The sequence below is a fragment of the Cyprinodon tularosa genome, unplaced genomic scaffold (assembly GCF_016077235.1).
Source record: "Cyprinodon tularosa strain WSP-4 unplaced genomic scaffold, ASM1607723v1 ctg340, whole genome shotgun sequence".
NCBI classification, from domain to species: Eukaryota; Metazoa; Chordata; class Actinopteri; order Cyprinodontiformes; family Cyprinodontidae; genus Cyprinodon; species Cyprinodon tularosa.
In genome coordinates, this window is record NW_024039053.1 from 56,785 (window position 1) to 73,380 (window position 16,596).

The 16,596-nt window shown below is 37.3% G+C and overlaps 1 protein-coding gene and 1 long non-coding RNA gene across 2 annotated transcripts; both read left to right on the top strand.

Moving 5' to 3' along the window:
* Positions 1 to 7,895: 7,895 nt before the first annotated feature.
* On the top strand, positions 7,896 to 9,405 carry LOC119789566 (interferon alpha-inducible protein 27-like protein 2A). The gene is made up of 4 exons (XM_038294495.1): positions 7,896 to 8,029; positions 8,131 to 8,154; positions 8,268 to 8,435; positions 9,123 to 9,405. The coding sequence occupies exons 1-4, from the start codon at positions 8,014 to 8,016 to the stop codon at positions 9,236 to 9,238; spliced, it is 324 nt and encodes a 107-aa protein (XP_038150423.1). The 5' UTR covers positions 7,896 to 8,013; the 3' UTR covers positions 9,239 to 9,405.
* A 3,561-nt stretch (positions 9,406 to 12,966) lies between these two features.
* On the top strand, positions 12,967 to 15,687 carry LOC119789568. The gene is made up of 2 exons (XR_005281606.1): positions 12,967 to 13,140; positions 15,403 to 15,687. It is a non-coding gene; the product is annotated as an uncharacterized LOC119789568 (long non-coding RNA).
* Positions 15,688 to 16,596: the final 909 nt, after the last annotated feature.

Below are 16,596 nucleotides of genomic sequence, written 5' to 3' on the forward strand. Positions count from 1 at the left end.
GTCAGAATAAATAAATAAATAAATAAATAAATAAATAAATAAATAAATAAATAAATAAATAAATAAATAAATAAATAAATAAATAAATAATAGATTACTAAATATTCAGGTAAAAAAAAGAGTTAATAAATACATACATTTCTAGTAACAATAGCACATATGCTTATAATTATCCTTTAACAGGACACATTTAGCTGAAATCAAAAAACAAAAAACGAACAGGATTAAGCTTAAGTCCCTCAGCAATCCTTTTCTGACTCATTTGCCTCCTGTTACAAACTAAATTTATTTATAGGTCTATCCATCAGTGTAGCTGCCACTGAAGTCAGAATAAATAAATAAATAAATACATAAATAAATAAATAAATAAATAAATAAATAAATAAATAAACAAACAAATAAATAAATAATAGATTAATAAATATCCAGGTTAAAAAAATATAGAGTTCATAAAGACATACATTTCTAGTAACAATAGTTAAATATTAAAAGCAAAATTTCATGTATTTCATGTATATTGTTTGTTTGATATGGGGGGACGAGTCTTAATTAAGGGGGGACCAAAAGCTTGCTGCTGTTACATTTGAGGATCGATAACCGTTGTTCAGTAATGTTCTGGACCACGCTATCAGGCAGAAACCTCGCTGATTCCTCTGCCTAAGCCACCAGCAATGTTATAAGGAAATTGGATAAAGTGCATAGTGCATTAAAGGACTGAAGATTCTCTCAAGGATAAGCGGCCAATGAGGTACATTTTTGTTTATTTTACTGTTATCTTTGTTTGACCATTAAGATGTTACACGAAGAATTTCTGTTGAGTCATATATTGTATGGTCGTGTTGTTACTTTGATGTATTTACAGCAAAATTATTTGTTTTATTTGCTTTTCGGTTTGTATGTTTTAACAGTTCTCATGGCACATTATCATGCTTCTTGTGTGATTAAAGACCGTAACTAAAAGAACGACTTGTTTTCGTGATTTCAACTTGTGAGAGAATTACAGACTGGACTTGGTTTACACCTGAACCCGTTGCACAACTCTTTTTGAATCTGGGAAGGTCTTCTGAATTCTTCCAGACAAACAAGCCTTTTTTGGGGCAGAGCTGTCAAAAAAGATCTCCATGTACAAAGTTTCTCCTTTAAGTTTTCCATCTCTGTCAATCTTATAGTAATGGAAGACATTCTTGTGTCCATCTTGACCAAAACAAGTTGGCCATGTACTGCACTTGTCCCCATCTTTGATGTGAGTAAACATCTTCACTATCAAACACGCCTGGTGGAAAGATTGGCTGTTTTTTTTTAGTAACAGAAGATGATTTTGGGTCAAAACATCCAGGTCGTCTGGATCATCTGATGCAGCAGTCAAAGGACAATCATTTATAATTGCTTGAACTTCACACGCAGTATGTGGAGACCATATTCATCTAATATCTGCTGTTTTAAAACAGAGTTCAACACCTTCCTGACAGTACGAATCTGTCTTTCCCATATTCCACCTTGATGGGAGGCAGTAGAGGTCTTAAAGGTCCATGTGATACCCCTTTTCATCAAATCATCTGTTTTAACAGTCTATCCACTTTAACTCCTGGGGATTGTTATTTTCTTCAAACGGGCTACATTAGATTGAGCAAAGCACAGTTTATGTCCATCTTCATTAATTAATAGAAGGTATGAAACAGTACCATAACCAACATCACTTGCATCTGAGAAATGATGTTACATTGCTTTGGGTGTGGGAAAAAACCATTTGGCTTGATGCATCTCTTCATTTGGAAGCTGGACAGCTCTTGGAGCTCTGAAACCCTCTGCATCCATTGTAACAAATCCCTTTCTCCAACGTCCTCATCTCAGCTCCATTTCCTTTGACACATATTTCTCAAAATCAACTTGGCCGGGAGAATACATGGGGAAACCAAGCCCCGAGAGACATAAAATGAGTTAACAATTGAAAGAATTCCTCTCCTTTTGGCAGGTTTCTTTTGCAGGTTCACTTAGAACTTGAAAGTATGTGACTCGGTATACCAGTATATTCCTAGTGCTCTTTCTGTAGGCAAGGTGTCTTTGTTCAAGTCTAAGTCCTTCACCTCTGCGGCCCTCTCATTATCAGGAATACACAACAGAACTTTTCTGCTGTTGTTGACATAGTTGGTCAGACTGAATCCACCTTTCAAGCAAAGAGCTTTGTGAAAAGCACCACACCCTGCTCATCTGAAACCACAGCTGCCAAACAGTCATCCATGCAAAACATCCTTTTGATTGTTCTAGCTGCTTCAGTTGTTGTCTCACCTTTTCTATCTTCCGCTGTCTTTTTCGAGGCAAAACAAGCACAGCTTGAAGATGAAGTGGCTCCAAAAATGTGTACAGTTATTCTGTACTCGTACAGCTCCTACATCCAAATTACCATCAAGCCACCAAAGAAAACATAGGAAATCAGAGTCTTTGAAGGGTACCCTGACCTAGTAAAAAACTGACTCTATATAAGCCATCAAAGCAACCCTCTCCTCTCTAAACCTGGTCAACACTCCAACCAAGGTATTTTTGAGGTCAGGGCCTTGGAGTAAATGGTTATTTAGTGAAATGCCCTGATATGTTGCAGTACAATAGAAAACAACTAGGATTTTCTTCTTTTTTGCATGATACAACCCGTGATGTGGGATGTACCGTACTTCTCTTTCGTTGCACTGACTGTATGAAGGTACCATTTCAGCATAGCCCTTTGCTATAATGTCATACATAAAAGCCTTATAATCATCATGAAACTTGGTGTTCTTTGTGAGATTTTTCTTTAGATTAATGGCTCCCTGCTCTGTTAGACTGTGATTACTGGGCATCCTCAGAGTTTTGTTTCTAAATGGAAGACCTATGCAATAATTCACAAACTGGTAAGACTGCTCCACATCTTTCATGACTGGAAATCATCTTGTGACATCTCTGTTTTATCTTAACAGCTGCACTCGGTGAAATCAGAATTATACTGGTGTGTCAGCAACTCTTTAATACCTTTCACTAAAAACCGGTTTGCAGTCATACTTAGCAACTCATTTTTAATGAGATGAATGTCATCTTCTCTCTTTAAAGGACCATTGTCTATCCATCCAATCACTGTTTTTACTGCGTACAGACCGTCTCCTTGACCGGTAATGAGTTTCCAGGGTTCTATAGTTTCATGAGGGTTAACTCTAATCAACAAGGCCAACCTCTGCCTTGATGCTAGGAAGGCACACCTCGTCCAAATAGTTCCACCTCATCAGAAATGTTTTCCTTTTTGACAGGAATTTTATGTTGAGACAACACCGAAGGTAAGTCAATATATCTTTCCTCTTCAAATCAAATGACTTCCAAGTCTGACAGGATGTGAGTATGGACGAGCCTTTCCCGTCCCATTGTGTGGAGCAAAATTTCCATCTTTCTGCCTCTTAAGTTAAGTGCTTTCATAAACTTCTCTGTGCAAAAGGTTGCTGAACTACCAGGGTCAATGAAGGCATATGTCTCTATTATCTAGGTACTTTTTTAGACTTAAGCTTTACAGGAACAATTGCTAATACTCCTTCTTTGCTTCTGGCCCCAGTGTATCCACATGTCTTCGGCCCCACAGCAGTAATAGTTTGAGTTTCAGATGTGCTGTGCTTGTCATTTTCATGTGATGTCTTCTCTTCCTCTTGAACATGTAGGATACTTGGATGTTTCTTTGAACAAATTCCATGTCAGTCTTCTTGTACAATCCATATTTAAATGGCCTGAAATGAGGCATCCAAAGCACAAACATGAACAACCCTTGAATTTCAAATATTCTATATTTTCCTTTTGAGCTCGCTTCCGGAGCTTTTTACAGTTGTCCAGATTGTGATTGTTTTTACAATACAAACAGCTTTCTTGACATACTTTGCTGTTTTCTGTCTTTGTGGTGTGGTTTGATTTTGAAAATTTCTGTTTGCATGTGTCAACACTTTTAGCAAAACTACTTTGTCTTGTGCTGCTCTCCCTTACTTTTATTTTTACAAGACTGCATCTTTCTCTTTGTGTTAGAGATGGATTGAAATCATGAAGGTCACAAAACAAAGGATCTAACAGGATCTTTGCCTGTCTTTCAATGTAATGTGCTAAATCTGAGAAACTTGCTCTTCTTCCTTTGCCCTCTTGCAGTTCAAATGCCACATTACGACAATTCTCCCTCATCTTATACAGCAATTTGGACATAATAGCTCTAATATTTGTTGGGTTATCCATCTCTTCCATGTTGTTGTCATCTTGCATTTTTTTTATGCAGCCAATCACGAATAGAGAATAAGCATTTAAGCATTTGACATCTGTCTTTATCTGTTGCCATTTTAAAGCTTTTTTAAATGTACACCATAGCTATTTTCAAATTGTCTCTGTATTGCTTATGGTTGCTTATCTCTGTATCCTTTCTCAGGAACCATGTGTTCACAACTTCTCACCAGATCTTGTGGCTCTCCATTTGTATTCTCTCCAGAAGGAAGAGCTTATCCTTATCATTCTATGTGTTGCTGTCAACAGCATTGTCAAAGGCTCTTAGGAAATATTTATACACCTTAAGACACAGGAATGTCTCTCTTAGGCAGCAGAGACAGACTCTGCTGTTTAACCAACATTTCAGTGATAAGGTTGTGATGATGCATCGCCTCATAAATCCTGTCACTTGTAGAAGGGGACTCCAGAGGAACTACAGCTGAGACTAATCCTGTATGATCCTGATAATATATGCATGAAGCAAAATTTTTGTGTTCTCATTTAAAATCTGATAATCCTCCCTCCCTTCTTTATCCACCGAACCTGAGCTGAGTGCACAAGTTGGGCTCTGGAGACACTTGACCAACGTTCACCTTTACTATATATATATATATATATATATATATATATATATATATATATATATATATATATATATATATATATATATATATATATATATATATATATATATATATATATATATATACACTATATTGCCAAAAGTATTTGCTCACCTGCCTTGACTCACATATGAGCTTAAGTGACATCCCGTTCCTAATCCATAGGGTTCAATATGACGTCGGTCCACCCTTTGCAGCTAGAACAGCTTCAACTCTTCTGGGAAGGCTGTCCACAAGGTTTAGGAGTGTGTTTATGGGAATTTTTGACCATTCTTCCAGAAGCGCATTTGTGAGGTCGCACACTGATGTTGGACGAGAAGGCCTGGCTCTCAGTCTCCGCTCTAATTCATCCCAAAGGTGTTCTATCGGGTTGAGGTCAGGACTCTGTGCAGGCCAGTCAAGTTCATCCACACCAGACTCTGTCATCCATGTCTTTATGGACCTTGCTTTGTGCACTGGTGCACAGTCATGTTGGAAGAGGAAGGGGCCAGCTCCAAACTGTTCCCACAAAGTTGGGAGCATGGAATTGTCCAAAATATCTTGGTATGCTGAAGCATTCAGAGTTCCTTTCACTGGAACTAAGGGGCCAAGCCCAGCTCCTGAAAAACAACCCCACACCATAATCCCCCCTCCACCAAACTTTACACTTGGCACAATGCAGTCAGACAAGTACCGTTCTCCTGGCAACCGCCAAACCCAGACCCGTCCATCAGATTGCCAGATGGAGAAGCGCGATTCGTCACTCCAGAGAACGCGTCTCCACTGCTCTAGAGTCCAGTGGCGGCGTGCTTTACACCACCGCATCCGACGCTTTGCATTGCACTTGGTGATGTATGGCTTGGATGCAGCTGCTCGACCATGGAAACCCATTCCATGAAGCTCTCTGCGCACTGTTCTTGAGCTAATCTGAAGGCCACATGAAGTTTGGAGGTCTGTAGTGATTGACTCTGCAGAAAGTTGGCGACCTCTTCGCACTATGCGCGTCAGCATCCGCTGACCCCGCTCCGTCAGTTTACGTGGCCTACCACTTCGTGGCTGAGTTGCTGTCGTTCCCAAACACTTCCATTTTCTTATAATACAGCTGACAGTTGACTGTGGAATATTTAGGAGCGAGGAAATTTCACGACTGGATTTGTTGCACAGGTGGCATCCTATCACAGTTCCACGCTGGAATTCACTGAGCTCCTGAGAGCGACCCATTCTTTCACAAATGTTTGTAAAAACAGTCTGCATGCCTAGGTGCTTGAATTTATACACCTGTGGCCATGGAAGTGATTGGAACACCTGATTCCAATAATTTGGATGGGTGAGCAAATACTTTTGGCAATATAGTGTATATATATATATATATATATATATATATATATATATATATATATATATATATATATATATATATATATATATATATATATATATATATATATATGTGTGTGTGTGTGTGTGTGTGTTTGACAACCTGGAGTTTACGTCTACATTAATTGCATCACAAGGGTTTTCATAATTCTCAAACACCTTAAGCTTAATGGTAGCGGCTGCAATTGCAGTTTCTATCTTTAAGTCCTCCAACTCAGCTTTTAACTTTGCTTTCAGCAGTTGTATTGCTTTCTTCTTCTCTAACAATTCTGCTCGTGCTAGAAGAGGTGCCCTTTTAACCTCTTCTTTCATGCGAGCTACTGAACTTGTGTTTGACACAACAGATTTACTTTTTCTTCTTTTAAAATGAAGATCGGCTATTACTGAAACGCTGTCATGTGGATGAACCTCGTCCTCATGTTGAGCTCTTCATTTATGCTCTTGAATCCAGTTTTCGGCCTCCAATAAAAATTGTTTACTATTAGCTGCCCTTGACTCATACCAGTTATACTGATCTGCATTAGCTTCATCTTCAGGTAACATCTGCACAATATGGTTATTTAACAGTATAAACTCTTCATGTTGCTTGTAAAAACTTTGCAGGGTTTCTGATTCTAATTGACCAACATGTTCTTTGTTGCCCTTCATACTCTCTATCTCCTTCATTTTAGCTGCAATTTGAGTCATTTTTTGCTCTTCTTTGTCCAATAAACCTGTGTAGTTTCTCTTCAAGTGCAGTTTGTGTGTACTTAGGCTCCATCTTGTGGTCACCTGCATGTGGTGCGTCTGTCGCAAAACAACAAGCAATTGCTCATTTTTGTGGGGTTATTTTCCATCCCTGCGCAGCAGTAATTTGGTTTACTTAGGGTACACAGTGAAAAACTTTATAGACTAACTTAGCGTAAGGGAATCATTGGACAACATCTTCCCCGTTGGCTGGCACTCCTTATTCAGACAAAGAAAGAAACACGGCGGTGGCGCGCGCGGGCACCTGCATGGGCACTGGCGTCATAACGTCATACATTAACAAACATAGACATATATAAAGATGGTAACAAATAACAAAAAAAAAAGCCTAACAATTTACCCTTTTTTTATATACTTTTTTAATGCTTTTTTTTAATACTTCAATTTGTCAGTCCAAACGAACTTTGAAACATCCACCAGAAGCCTCCGTACTCTATAACATAAGTGGTTTAACTGAACTGAGTGCACAAGTTGGGCTCTGGAGACAGAGCCTAACTTGTGGGCTCTGTTTTTCCTTCTTTCCTCTCCTTTCTTGCATGTGTGGAAGCAGATTTAAAGCAGTTATTCTGTATTTTCTGTGTCCTTTTTTCTCCCTCTCTCTTTTACCATTATTGCTTTTTCCTTTTTTATGGAGCTAAATCGGTCTCAATTTTCACAAAAACACATGTGATTCATACATGCACACTGTGTGCCTTCACCATAAAGACAGAATGCAGTACAAACAGCTTATCCTCCCTTTGTCATATGAGCAACGTGTATCTAAATTTTATTTAGCTTAATGTTCACCATTGCTATCTACAGTGAAAGCTATAATATGTAGTATTGAAACTTTTTATAAAGGCAAAGACAATAAAGACTTCCAGCCGGATCTTACATGCACCAACAACAGACGCTTAGCATTAAGCTTCGCTTTGCTGTTCAAACATGGGTAACTGGTTTCATTTTCAGAGAAGTTAAAAACCTGTCCAGCACAGCCTCCTTGCCACATTATCCACCTTGCATAGTCAGGTAAAGAGCTGATCTTGGACTTGAGAACATGGCGCAAGAAATATGTGAGTATAAAGTATATTTAAAAATGGACATGGAAGGTCTATATTATATCTATATTATATATATTATAATACAATTCTTTTTGCCATCTATATTTAATCAGGTAAATACATTGTTACAGGTGTAGGTAAGTAATTGTCTGACTTTATTTTAAAACAGTTTTACCATATGATTTCTTAAAAGCTAAACTTAAGGTGTATGGGCTCAAAAAAAGCTTCATTAGTCATGCTCCTTGTGCAGGTGGTGTAGCCACCGTGGTTGTGACACCTGCACTTCTGGCCACGCTTGGCTTCACCTCAACTGGAATAGCAGCAGGGTCGCTTGCTGCAAAGATGATGTCAGTCTTTGCTGTTCTTTATGGAGGAGGAGTTCCAGCTGGAGGTCTGATAGCAACCTTGCAGTCTATCGGTAAACAACAATTTGCAACCTTAGAGAATATATGCAAATTATTAAAAAAAAAGATCAGTGGGAGGACCAGGGAGAATCTTAAAACAGGATGAACACTCTTATAAATATTGTTCTTGGTGAAGTCCAACAATTAACCAAATTCATTTAAATGAATTTAAAAGTTAAATAACTTTCTTCTTACTCTTCATAAAATGTTTAATCTTTGACCATTATCCAGCCACCAGAACCAGCATTAACATACAACAGCTTAGCTATAAAATTATTTTATAATCTGATTATTTCCCTTTCCAGCTTTCTCATTTTGCACTATATTCACAGTTAAGTGGTTTAAAGATGTGTAGGACAGGAAAAGGAAATCCTCAATTTTCATTTTTTAGGAAACATCTTACAGCAAATGACCAAAAAGAAACAAATCCAACAAAAAGAGCATATTTTTGCAAATGTAAAATCTGACTAAAATCTGATTGTTTGGTTTGCATAATCAATTCATTATAACACATTCCCTTAACTCAATTAAAGTATCTGACATTCAGAATTATGACATTGTTATTGACATTGTTATTATTGTTATCGTTTATTGTTATAAACGTATGCCTTTTCATCTCAAAAGGTTTAAGTCACAAATAAAAGTTGACTCCAACTTGGCTTAAATGCTGACTTTTTCTCCAATGTATTGTCTCACTATAGGTATGTCAGGATTGGGATGGTTTGCAACTGGAACCGTGGCTGGTGCTGGAAGTACAGTGGCATGGATGATATCAAGCATTTGTAATGTTACAGTAAAAGTTACAGATGGTACCTAGCATGATAAGGCACAATTTTAGTAATCTCTATTAGATTTATAAATCCTGTAGTCAAAGAGGTTACTTTACAGAACTTTCTAACATAATCAATTTCTGATGAGTAGATTTTAGAATTAACATGGGTATTATCTAATATAACTGAAAGGCACACCATTTATTTTCCCTTTAATGTAAACTTGTAAACAACCCCAAAGGTTCTACAATTAAAAAAATCATAGAAAAGATACTCTCAAAAAATGCTGATGCTTCCCCATCTTTTTTTATTTTAGCACTTACTAAAAACCAGTGTTCATATTCTAAAGTTACTGCATTTGAATGATTACTTGAAATCATGCAATATCAAAACATGTTTAAAATGAATAAATCATGAAATAAAACAACTGAATGAACATCAATTTCAAAGCACAAGTACATTAATTTTGCCATAAAATATGTTTATTGCTCACATTTTGCTCAATAAAACAATCAATACAGAGAATGTGTTTCTGGCAGTTTTTTCTGTCTTTGAAAATTCAGCTTTTTTTTTTTTTTATTGCAGCTCGGTTAGCACTGGATGTGTTCAACATGGTATATTCCTTTGTTCGACATGTTTTCTTAGACCTGCTGGAATCTTTATGGAACTATAATAGTTTCTTTATACCCTTAATTTACTTAAACTTTGCCCCGGTCCTTTTATGCTTGCAACAGATCCACAAAAAACAAAATAAAAATCACATAAGAATAGAAATAGATTTTATCACTTCAACCTAATAAGTTAGAGAAATTGGCACAGATTCAGTGATGAGGCCTACAGATATATACAACACACATGCAATCCAAAATCCAAGTGCCTCATTCTTGGGGATGCACCAGCTTTTAAACTAAATGGAATCACTTTCTGTGAGAACTCAGAGTGAATCAGATCAGAAAAATGCCCCAAAGTGTTGCCTATTTGGTCGTGTACCTATTGCAGAGTGGCTTGTATTACATCCCCACCAACCGCTGGTTTCCTTTCTTTAAAGGAGCTAGCTACCTGTATCCAAGTGAGTCCCATGACATAACTGGTACATTCATATAGTACAGCGTCTTTCACATAGAATAATATGTACAGTTTCCAGAACTTCACAAAAAAGATATTTACTCATACTGTGCTCTTGATACTCTTTATCATTGTTTATGCCCTTTATTTTATTAAGATTACATCTTTATTCAAGATCTGAACATTGCTTTGTGGTATATACGCTGTTGCACATATGTTAGAAAACTATATATAGGTATATAAAATGAAAAGTCATTCATCAGAATCCAGTTCTGACCTTAATCTAATGTTGATAAAACATCACATGCAAAAACATTTAAATGCAGTAAAACAGAATGCAGCACAACAAATTTGTCCTCAACATGTCAACTTAAGCAATGCAGGGCGGAAATTTTATTTAGCTTAATGGTTTTATTGCCCTCTGATATGAGGTCAATACAGTATACGATAAAAACTTTATCAGGGAGTCATATGATCCGATGAATCTCATCTGCACCAAGAACAGACACTCCTGCTATAGTTAAAATGAGGGAAAGGAGGAAACTTAGAATGCGATAAACGAAGCTCAACAAGAAGTTTGAAAACAACATAAGACATTTGCTCTCATAACGTATATAGCTAGGGGTGGACAATAATTCATTATCAATTTGTATCATAATATAATTGTATACATGAACAGTGATATGAGTTATACAAAGATTTCCAATACGTTACAGTTTAAAAATACATATCAGTCTATTATAGTATTTGACACTGCCTAATGTTAGAGGTTTTATGTAGTTTCACATGTTTCAGTTTTAAAGCAAATATTTCTAAAATGTTTTTGAGGAGTTTTATAAATTTGGTAAAATGAATATCATATATCCCTTATAAATCTTACTCAGAAATTCTGTATGATTGCTCCGTCTTTCAGCATATGGTGATTCTCATGGGGTCAATCAACAAATATCCGAACTACATTTTTTCTTTTAGAGCCATTGATATAGTTTGAATGCCATATTATGATTTCAGCGGCCACCATCAACCACTAAACAGCCACTCCGGGGGCAGCATCTGCTGGCAGCGGCCACCACCGGCCACTACGCAGCCACGCTGGTGGCAGGCTCTCCGGCAGTGGCCACATTCAGCCACTCCGGTGACAGCATATTGGCAGCGGCCACTACGCAGCCACCATGATGACAGTCTGGCTGTCCTGCCAGTAGGCTGCCCGAGAGACTCCCAGGTTTACTGACACCGTTTTGTTGGCTGCAGAAGCCGGTTTTCGTTAAATAACTTATGGTCGCTGTCGGACGGAAACCTCGTATGTCCAAAATGGATTTATGAGGTTTTTGACTAGTGACTTGTGGAGATGCGAGTTACATCAGTACCAATGCCGCCGCTGGCAAGGTTGACAACTTTGACTTTTTTCTTTTTTATTTTCCAAAACATACGTTCACACATGGGGAATGACCAATCGTATCAATTTATGAAAAAAAAAATAAAAGTCCAAAATGGGAGTTACAAGGTTTTTTCCCGACAGCGACGTTATTTTCTTTTTCAGTTCTTCTTCTTACCGTTATTTGGCAAATACCTTATTTATTCATTTATATATATATATATAAATATATACTCCCATCGTAGAGGCTGCGGAGTGGCAGGTGGCAGGTATATATATATATATATATATATATATATATATATATATACACTCCCATCCTCCAGACTTAGTACCTCTAAGTAGATATTAAAACAATAATCTACTTAGAGGTACTATAAATAAGTTATTTGGTGGTTATGGTCACTATGGTGGCAATGGCCACTATGGTGTCAGTCTCTGCTGGCAGCGGCCACAGCGCTGGCACTTCGGTGGCACCATAGTGGCAGCATAGTGGCAGTGGCTGCTGCCAGCAAATACTGTGGTGGCAGTATCTGCTGGAAGCGGCCGCCGCTATGGCAGTCCACTATGGGGGCCACTTATTTGCAGATGAACTACTTAGTTCCATCAAGTAATTGTGACTTTATAAAAGTTTTATTGCAGGATACATCACAATAACATCACATATTTTTTTTTTTTAAACTATCTACTTAGTAATATCCCATTGGGAACCTACTAGCACTAAGTTGCTAACTGGTTAGCATGATGCTTCCAAGACACCGGCCACAACCAAACTTGCTTGTGAACCTTTTGCCACCCCAGTGGGCACCGTTACATCAATTTGATGTTAAAGATTGGTCAAGATATTGACTTCCATGATAATTATTCTACAGAAGCTTATAGTTGTAAAAAGGTCCAACCAATAAATCAATCTAGCATCCAAATACTGCCTCATATTGCTAATAAACATATTTGAACTTAAAACAATATCTCTGCACAAAAACTTAACATCAAATTGACGTTGATTTGATGTCTGGGAATAAGGTATTGAATTGATGTCATATTGATGTCACAAAGCATCTTGGGATAAGGGACTTTGCAACAAGCATGAAGCTATTAAAATCTTGGTTGTGTTATTCATGCTGAAAATACATGCACCATTTGACCACCAAATGTGGGGAAATGCATAATATTTCAAAAAACATTTTTGAATTACCAATTATTTTATTTATTTTTTTATAAATTTTTTTTTTTTTTTTTTTTTTTGCAACCAGGACAAGCGCAGGTTGCAAATTGTCGGAAACTGACGAATTACCAATTATTTTCAAAGACCAATTCCTCACGGTTTATATACTTTGAAAAATAAACGTTTAAACGTAAGTGAAGTGTGATTGGACGATCGTTGTCACGTGAGTGTTGGACTTACGGTTGCCAGCCTACATTCAGAATCACTCCCCGCCAGAAGCTCCACCTTTTGCTGCAATTTTTGGTTTGAACGCGCTCTTCTCGGCTAAAAAAAGGTTTTTGTTGGTAAGTACATTATAGTTATATTTTTGTCATTATTAGTGTACACTGACTAATCTTTCAAAACTTTCATGCTAGCAGTTAGCCAGCTAATGCATATGCATATTAATGCTCAACCGCAGTAAATGGCACTATCGGAAATATTTAAAAGATACAGAATTAGCTGGGAGAATTTAATGTGTGTATGTGCGTTTGTGTAAGTATAGATAGAATTTAGTTTCATGAAGATATAAAGATATATAGGCATTATATTTTTGAATTACATCTCCGTCCAGTTGATGGCGGTAATGCACACAGGATTCAAACTGCCAGAAAACTCAATAGAAGAAGAAGATGGCACTATCGGTCTCCGCCAGTCACGTGACATTTGTTGCTAAGACGGCATTTTTGGCGGAAAAGGCGTAGTGTAAACAACCGCAGCATAGCTAAACAAAGGACTAAAGGATTGAGTTTGTTTCTCTGACTATATGGAAAAAGTAAGCAGAATGCGAAATTACCGTACCGGTGTCGTGCCAAGGTAGTTATCCCTGCGAAAATTTTTATCCCCTCGTCGGGAGCGCGCACGGAGTAGGAAGATCAACCCGAGTTAACTCCGCCTCAATTCCAACGTGCAGAACTTGAAATTTGAAAGGTTTTACGTGTATGAAAGTGGAGCTTTACTGTTTTATTCTTTACTTCACATGTTATAGTAGAATATCGCCAGTGATATTGATCTAAAACTAATAATAAAACACAAACGTTTACTTGAAAGCTGGTCGCTGACAGCAGTGTCTACTCCTCCCTCTGAAAGCAAACAGATCCTTGTTCTTTTCCACACGTTCCTTAAAAAAATCTCTCATTGTTTCACAGTGTCCAAATGTTCTCATCTTCCAAGGCACAAAGCAACAAAAAAAAAAAATATATATATATATATATTAGTGCTGTCAATCGATTAAATTTTTTAATCGCGATTAATCGCATCACTGCCTGAGTTAACTCGCGATTAATCGCATTTTAATCGCACATTTTTTTTCCTGATTGAAAATCATTTAAATACTCTGGATGACATACAAAAAAATACATACAGGCTAGGTTTGTGCCAATGTTCTTTTTTTAAAATGAAAACAGGTCACAGATACTGATTTATGCCATAGAAACATATGGCAAGAAGATGGGGAGGCATGTAGCAAAAAATAACAAATATGTAGCCAAAAAAAAGGCCCTGAAAACAGGCTGATGTAAAAGACAGTCTTTACAGTTAATACAGTACCCTACTGCTATAAAATTTAGTAGAATTAACATTAGATGTTAATTAACCAAGGTAATAATGAACAATTTTCAATCAATACATCAAAATCAATAGACCAACATCACTAGATGAAGGTAGTCTATGCTCTCTAGAAAGTTACTTTTCAGCCTCTTAACAAAAATGAGAACACACACACACCCACTCACCCACTCACCCACACACAGACACATCCACCCACACACACACACACACACACACACACACACACACGATACCGACAAGAGTGCCGTAGCAGATTCCATTTAACCTCAGTAATCTGTTTTCTCAGCGTATTTCAGGTTGCTACTAGTTACCAGACACTCAACTTGTTTGTTGGTGGTGGGGCTTAAAGAAAAGGCACTAGCGCCACCCAGTGTATGAGCGTCTTTTTTCCTTGAGGAGCTCCGCTCTGGAAGCCTATGAGAAATGCATAGACTGGGGGAAAATAGCCCCGCCTTCCCGCAGGCTGCAGCGGGATGCACTTGGAAAATTGTACCATAAAACCACATAGCGTTAATCTCGCGTTAAAAAAATTATCGCCGTTAAAATGGCCTCGCGTTAACGCGTTAATAACGCGATAATTTTGACAGCACTAATATATATATATATATCCATCCATTTTCTTACACCCTTATCCCTCAGTGGGGTCGGGAGGTGCTGGTGCCTATCTCCAGCCATGTTCCGGGTGAGTGTGTATGTATGTATGTATGTATATATATATATATATATATATAGAGAGAGAGAGAGAGAGATAGATTTTAATCTTCAAAGAAACAATTCAGGACACACCCCTCACATTTATGTGGAGGCTGTGTGCAGTGTCATATGTTCATAGATCTCTGTGCATGTGTGTATTTATGTTTTCTTTGCACCCTCTCCCACACCAACACACAAATGGGAGTCACAAGAGGAACTGACAAGTCCTTCCTTAGGTGGGGCGCTCCTCCATGTTGATCTTATACTCAAAACTTGTACAATTTGCTTTTTTTTTATCTTTTCAGATTCCATTCAGCTATCACAGCCTGGAGCCAGTGAAGCTGACATTGTTTCCCGGATGGCGGCCTATTTGCGTTCAGCGCCAGACAGGAAAGGTGGTGGTGGTCGCAAGACTGCTGCAGCTCAAAATGTTAAATGACTGCAAAATCTATAAAGTATTTCACTTTAGTTCATTGCTGTTGTTTGTGTACAATTTATAGTTCACATATTTGTAGTCAGTTGCCTGTTAAACTACACAGCTGTTGAAATCAATGTTTTGGAATGTTTTAGAATAAAAATGTTTTGTTATACTTGTATGTTTGATCTTTGAGAGAATGCCATGGGGGATTTTTTGTAGAAAAATAGCAATTGTAGAACATCAACTTAGTTTAGATGATCCAAAAATGATTAATATTAGAACTATTGACAATATACTTTACAGAATTGCTATTTTAAAGGCCATGCATGAAACACTGCAGAACTGCAATACAGCTGTCTTGTATTTCAAACAGAATTGGGTTTGTTTAGGCCATTTCCTTCTCAAAGGAACTTTTTTTTTTAAATCCTAATGAAGGTCCTGTGAGACCGCACATTTATCTAAGTAAATGAAGCCAAGTCTGTTTGCAATACAAAACGTTGCAGAATCTTTCCGTCTGTGCATATTTTTTAATGTTTTTATTTGCAAATGTTTGACATAAAAACAATGTCAAAATAACATCAATATCATTATTTGAGTGAAATTTTACAAAAGCTTGACATTGAAATAATGTCAAAATGACATAAATAAAATCATTATTTGACATACATCAAATTGATGTCAAAGGACTGATGTCAATTTGATTTACGTTTTTTGACCAAATTTTGATAACAATTTGATATCGGTGTTTGATGTCAAATTGATGTTTAATTGACATCTTTTGCCCACTGGGACAACAATCATGCCCCCTTGAGAAACAACCAATCACATTCACTTTATTCACTTGTGTAAAGTCAGGCACCACTCGGGAGATTTCGGAACTGCAACAGTTAGAACAGCCACTTCCCTAAGACTTTAACAATTTGCGTTGTCGACCCCTGTTATAGTTCAATACTTTTTTCACACTACACCAACCATTAACAGAACACTCAGATTTTCATTTGGAGATGAATCATCAATCAAGAGCACAGCTAATTTTCGTGCCCTGGACATTCCAGGCCTTTTTTCAGGCCATGCTTTATAT

Bases quoted from the DNA above. Each gene is read 5' to 3' on its own strand.
- LOC119789566 (XM_038294495.1), top strand. The intron at 8,155-8,267 runs GTAAGTAATTGT...CTCCTTGTGCAG, and splicing joins ATACATTGTTACAGGTGTAG to GTGGTGTAGCCACCGTGGTT. The intron at 8,436-9,122 runs GTAAACAACAAT...GTCTCACTATAG, and splicing joins AGCAACCTTGCAGTCTATCG to GTATGTCAGGATTGGGATGG.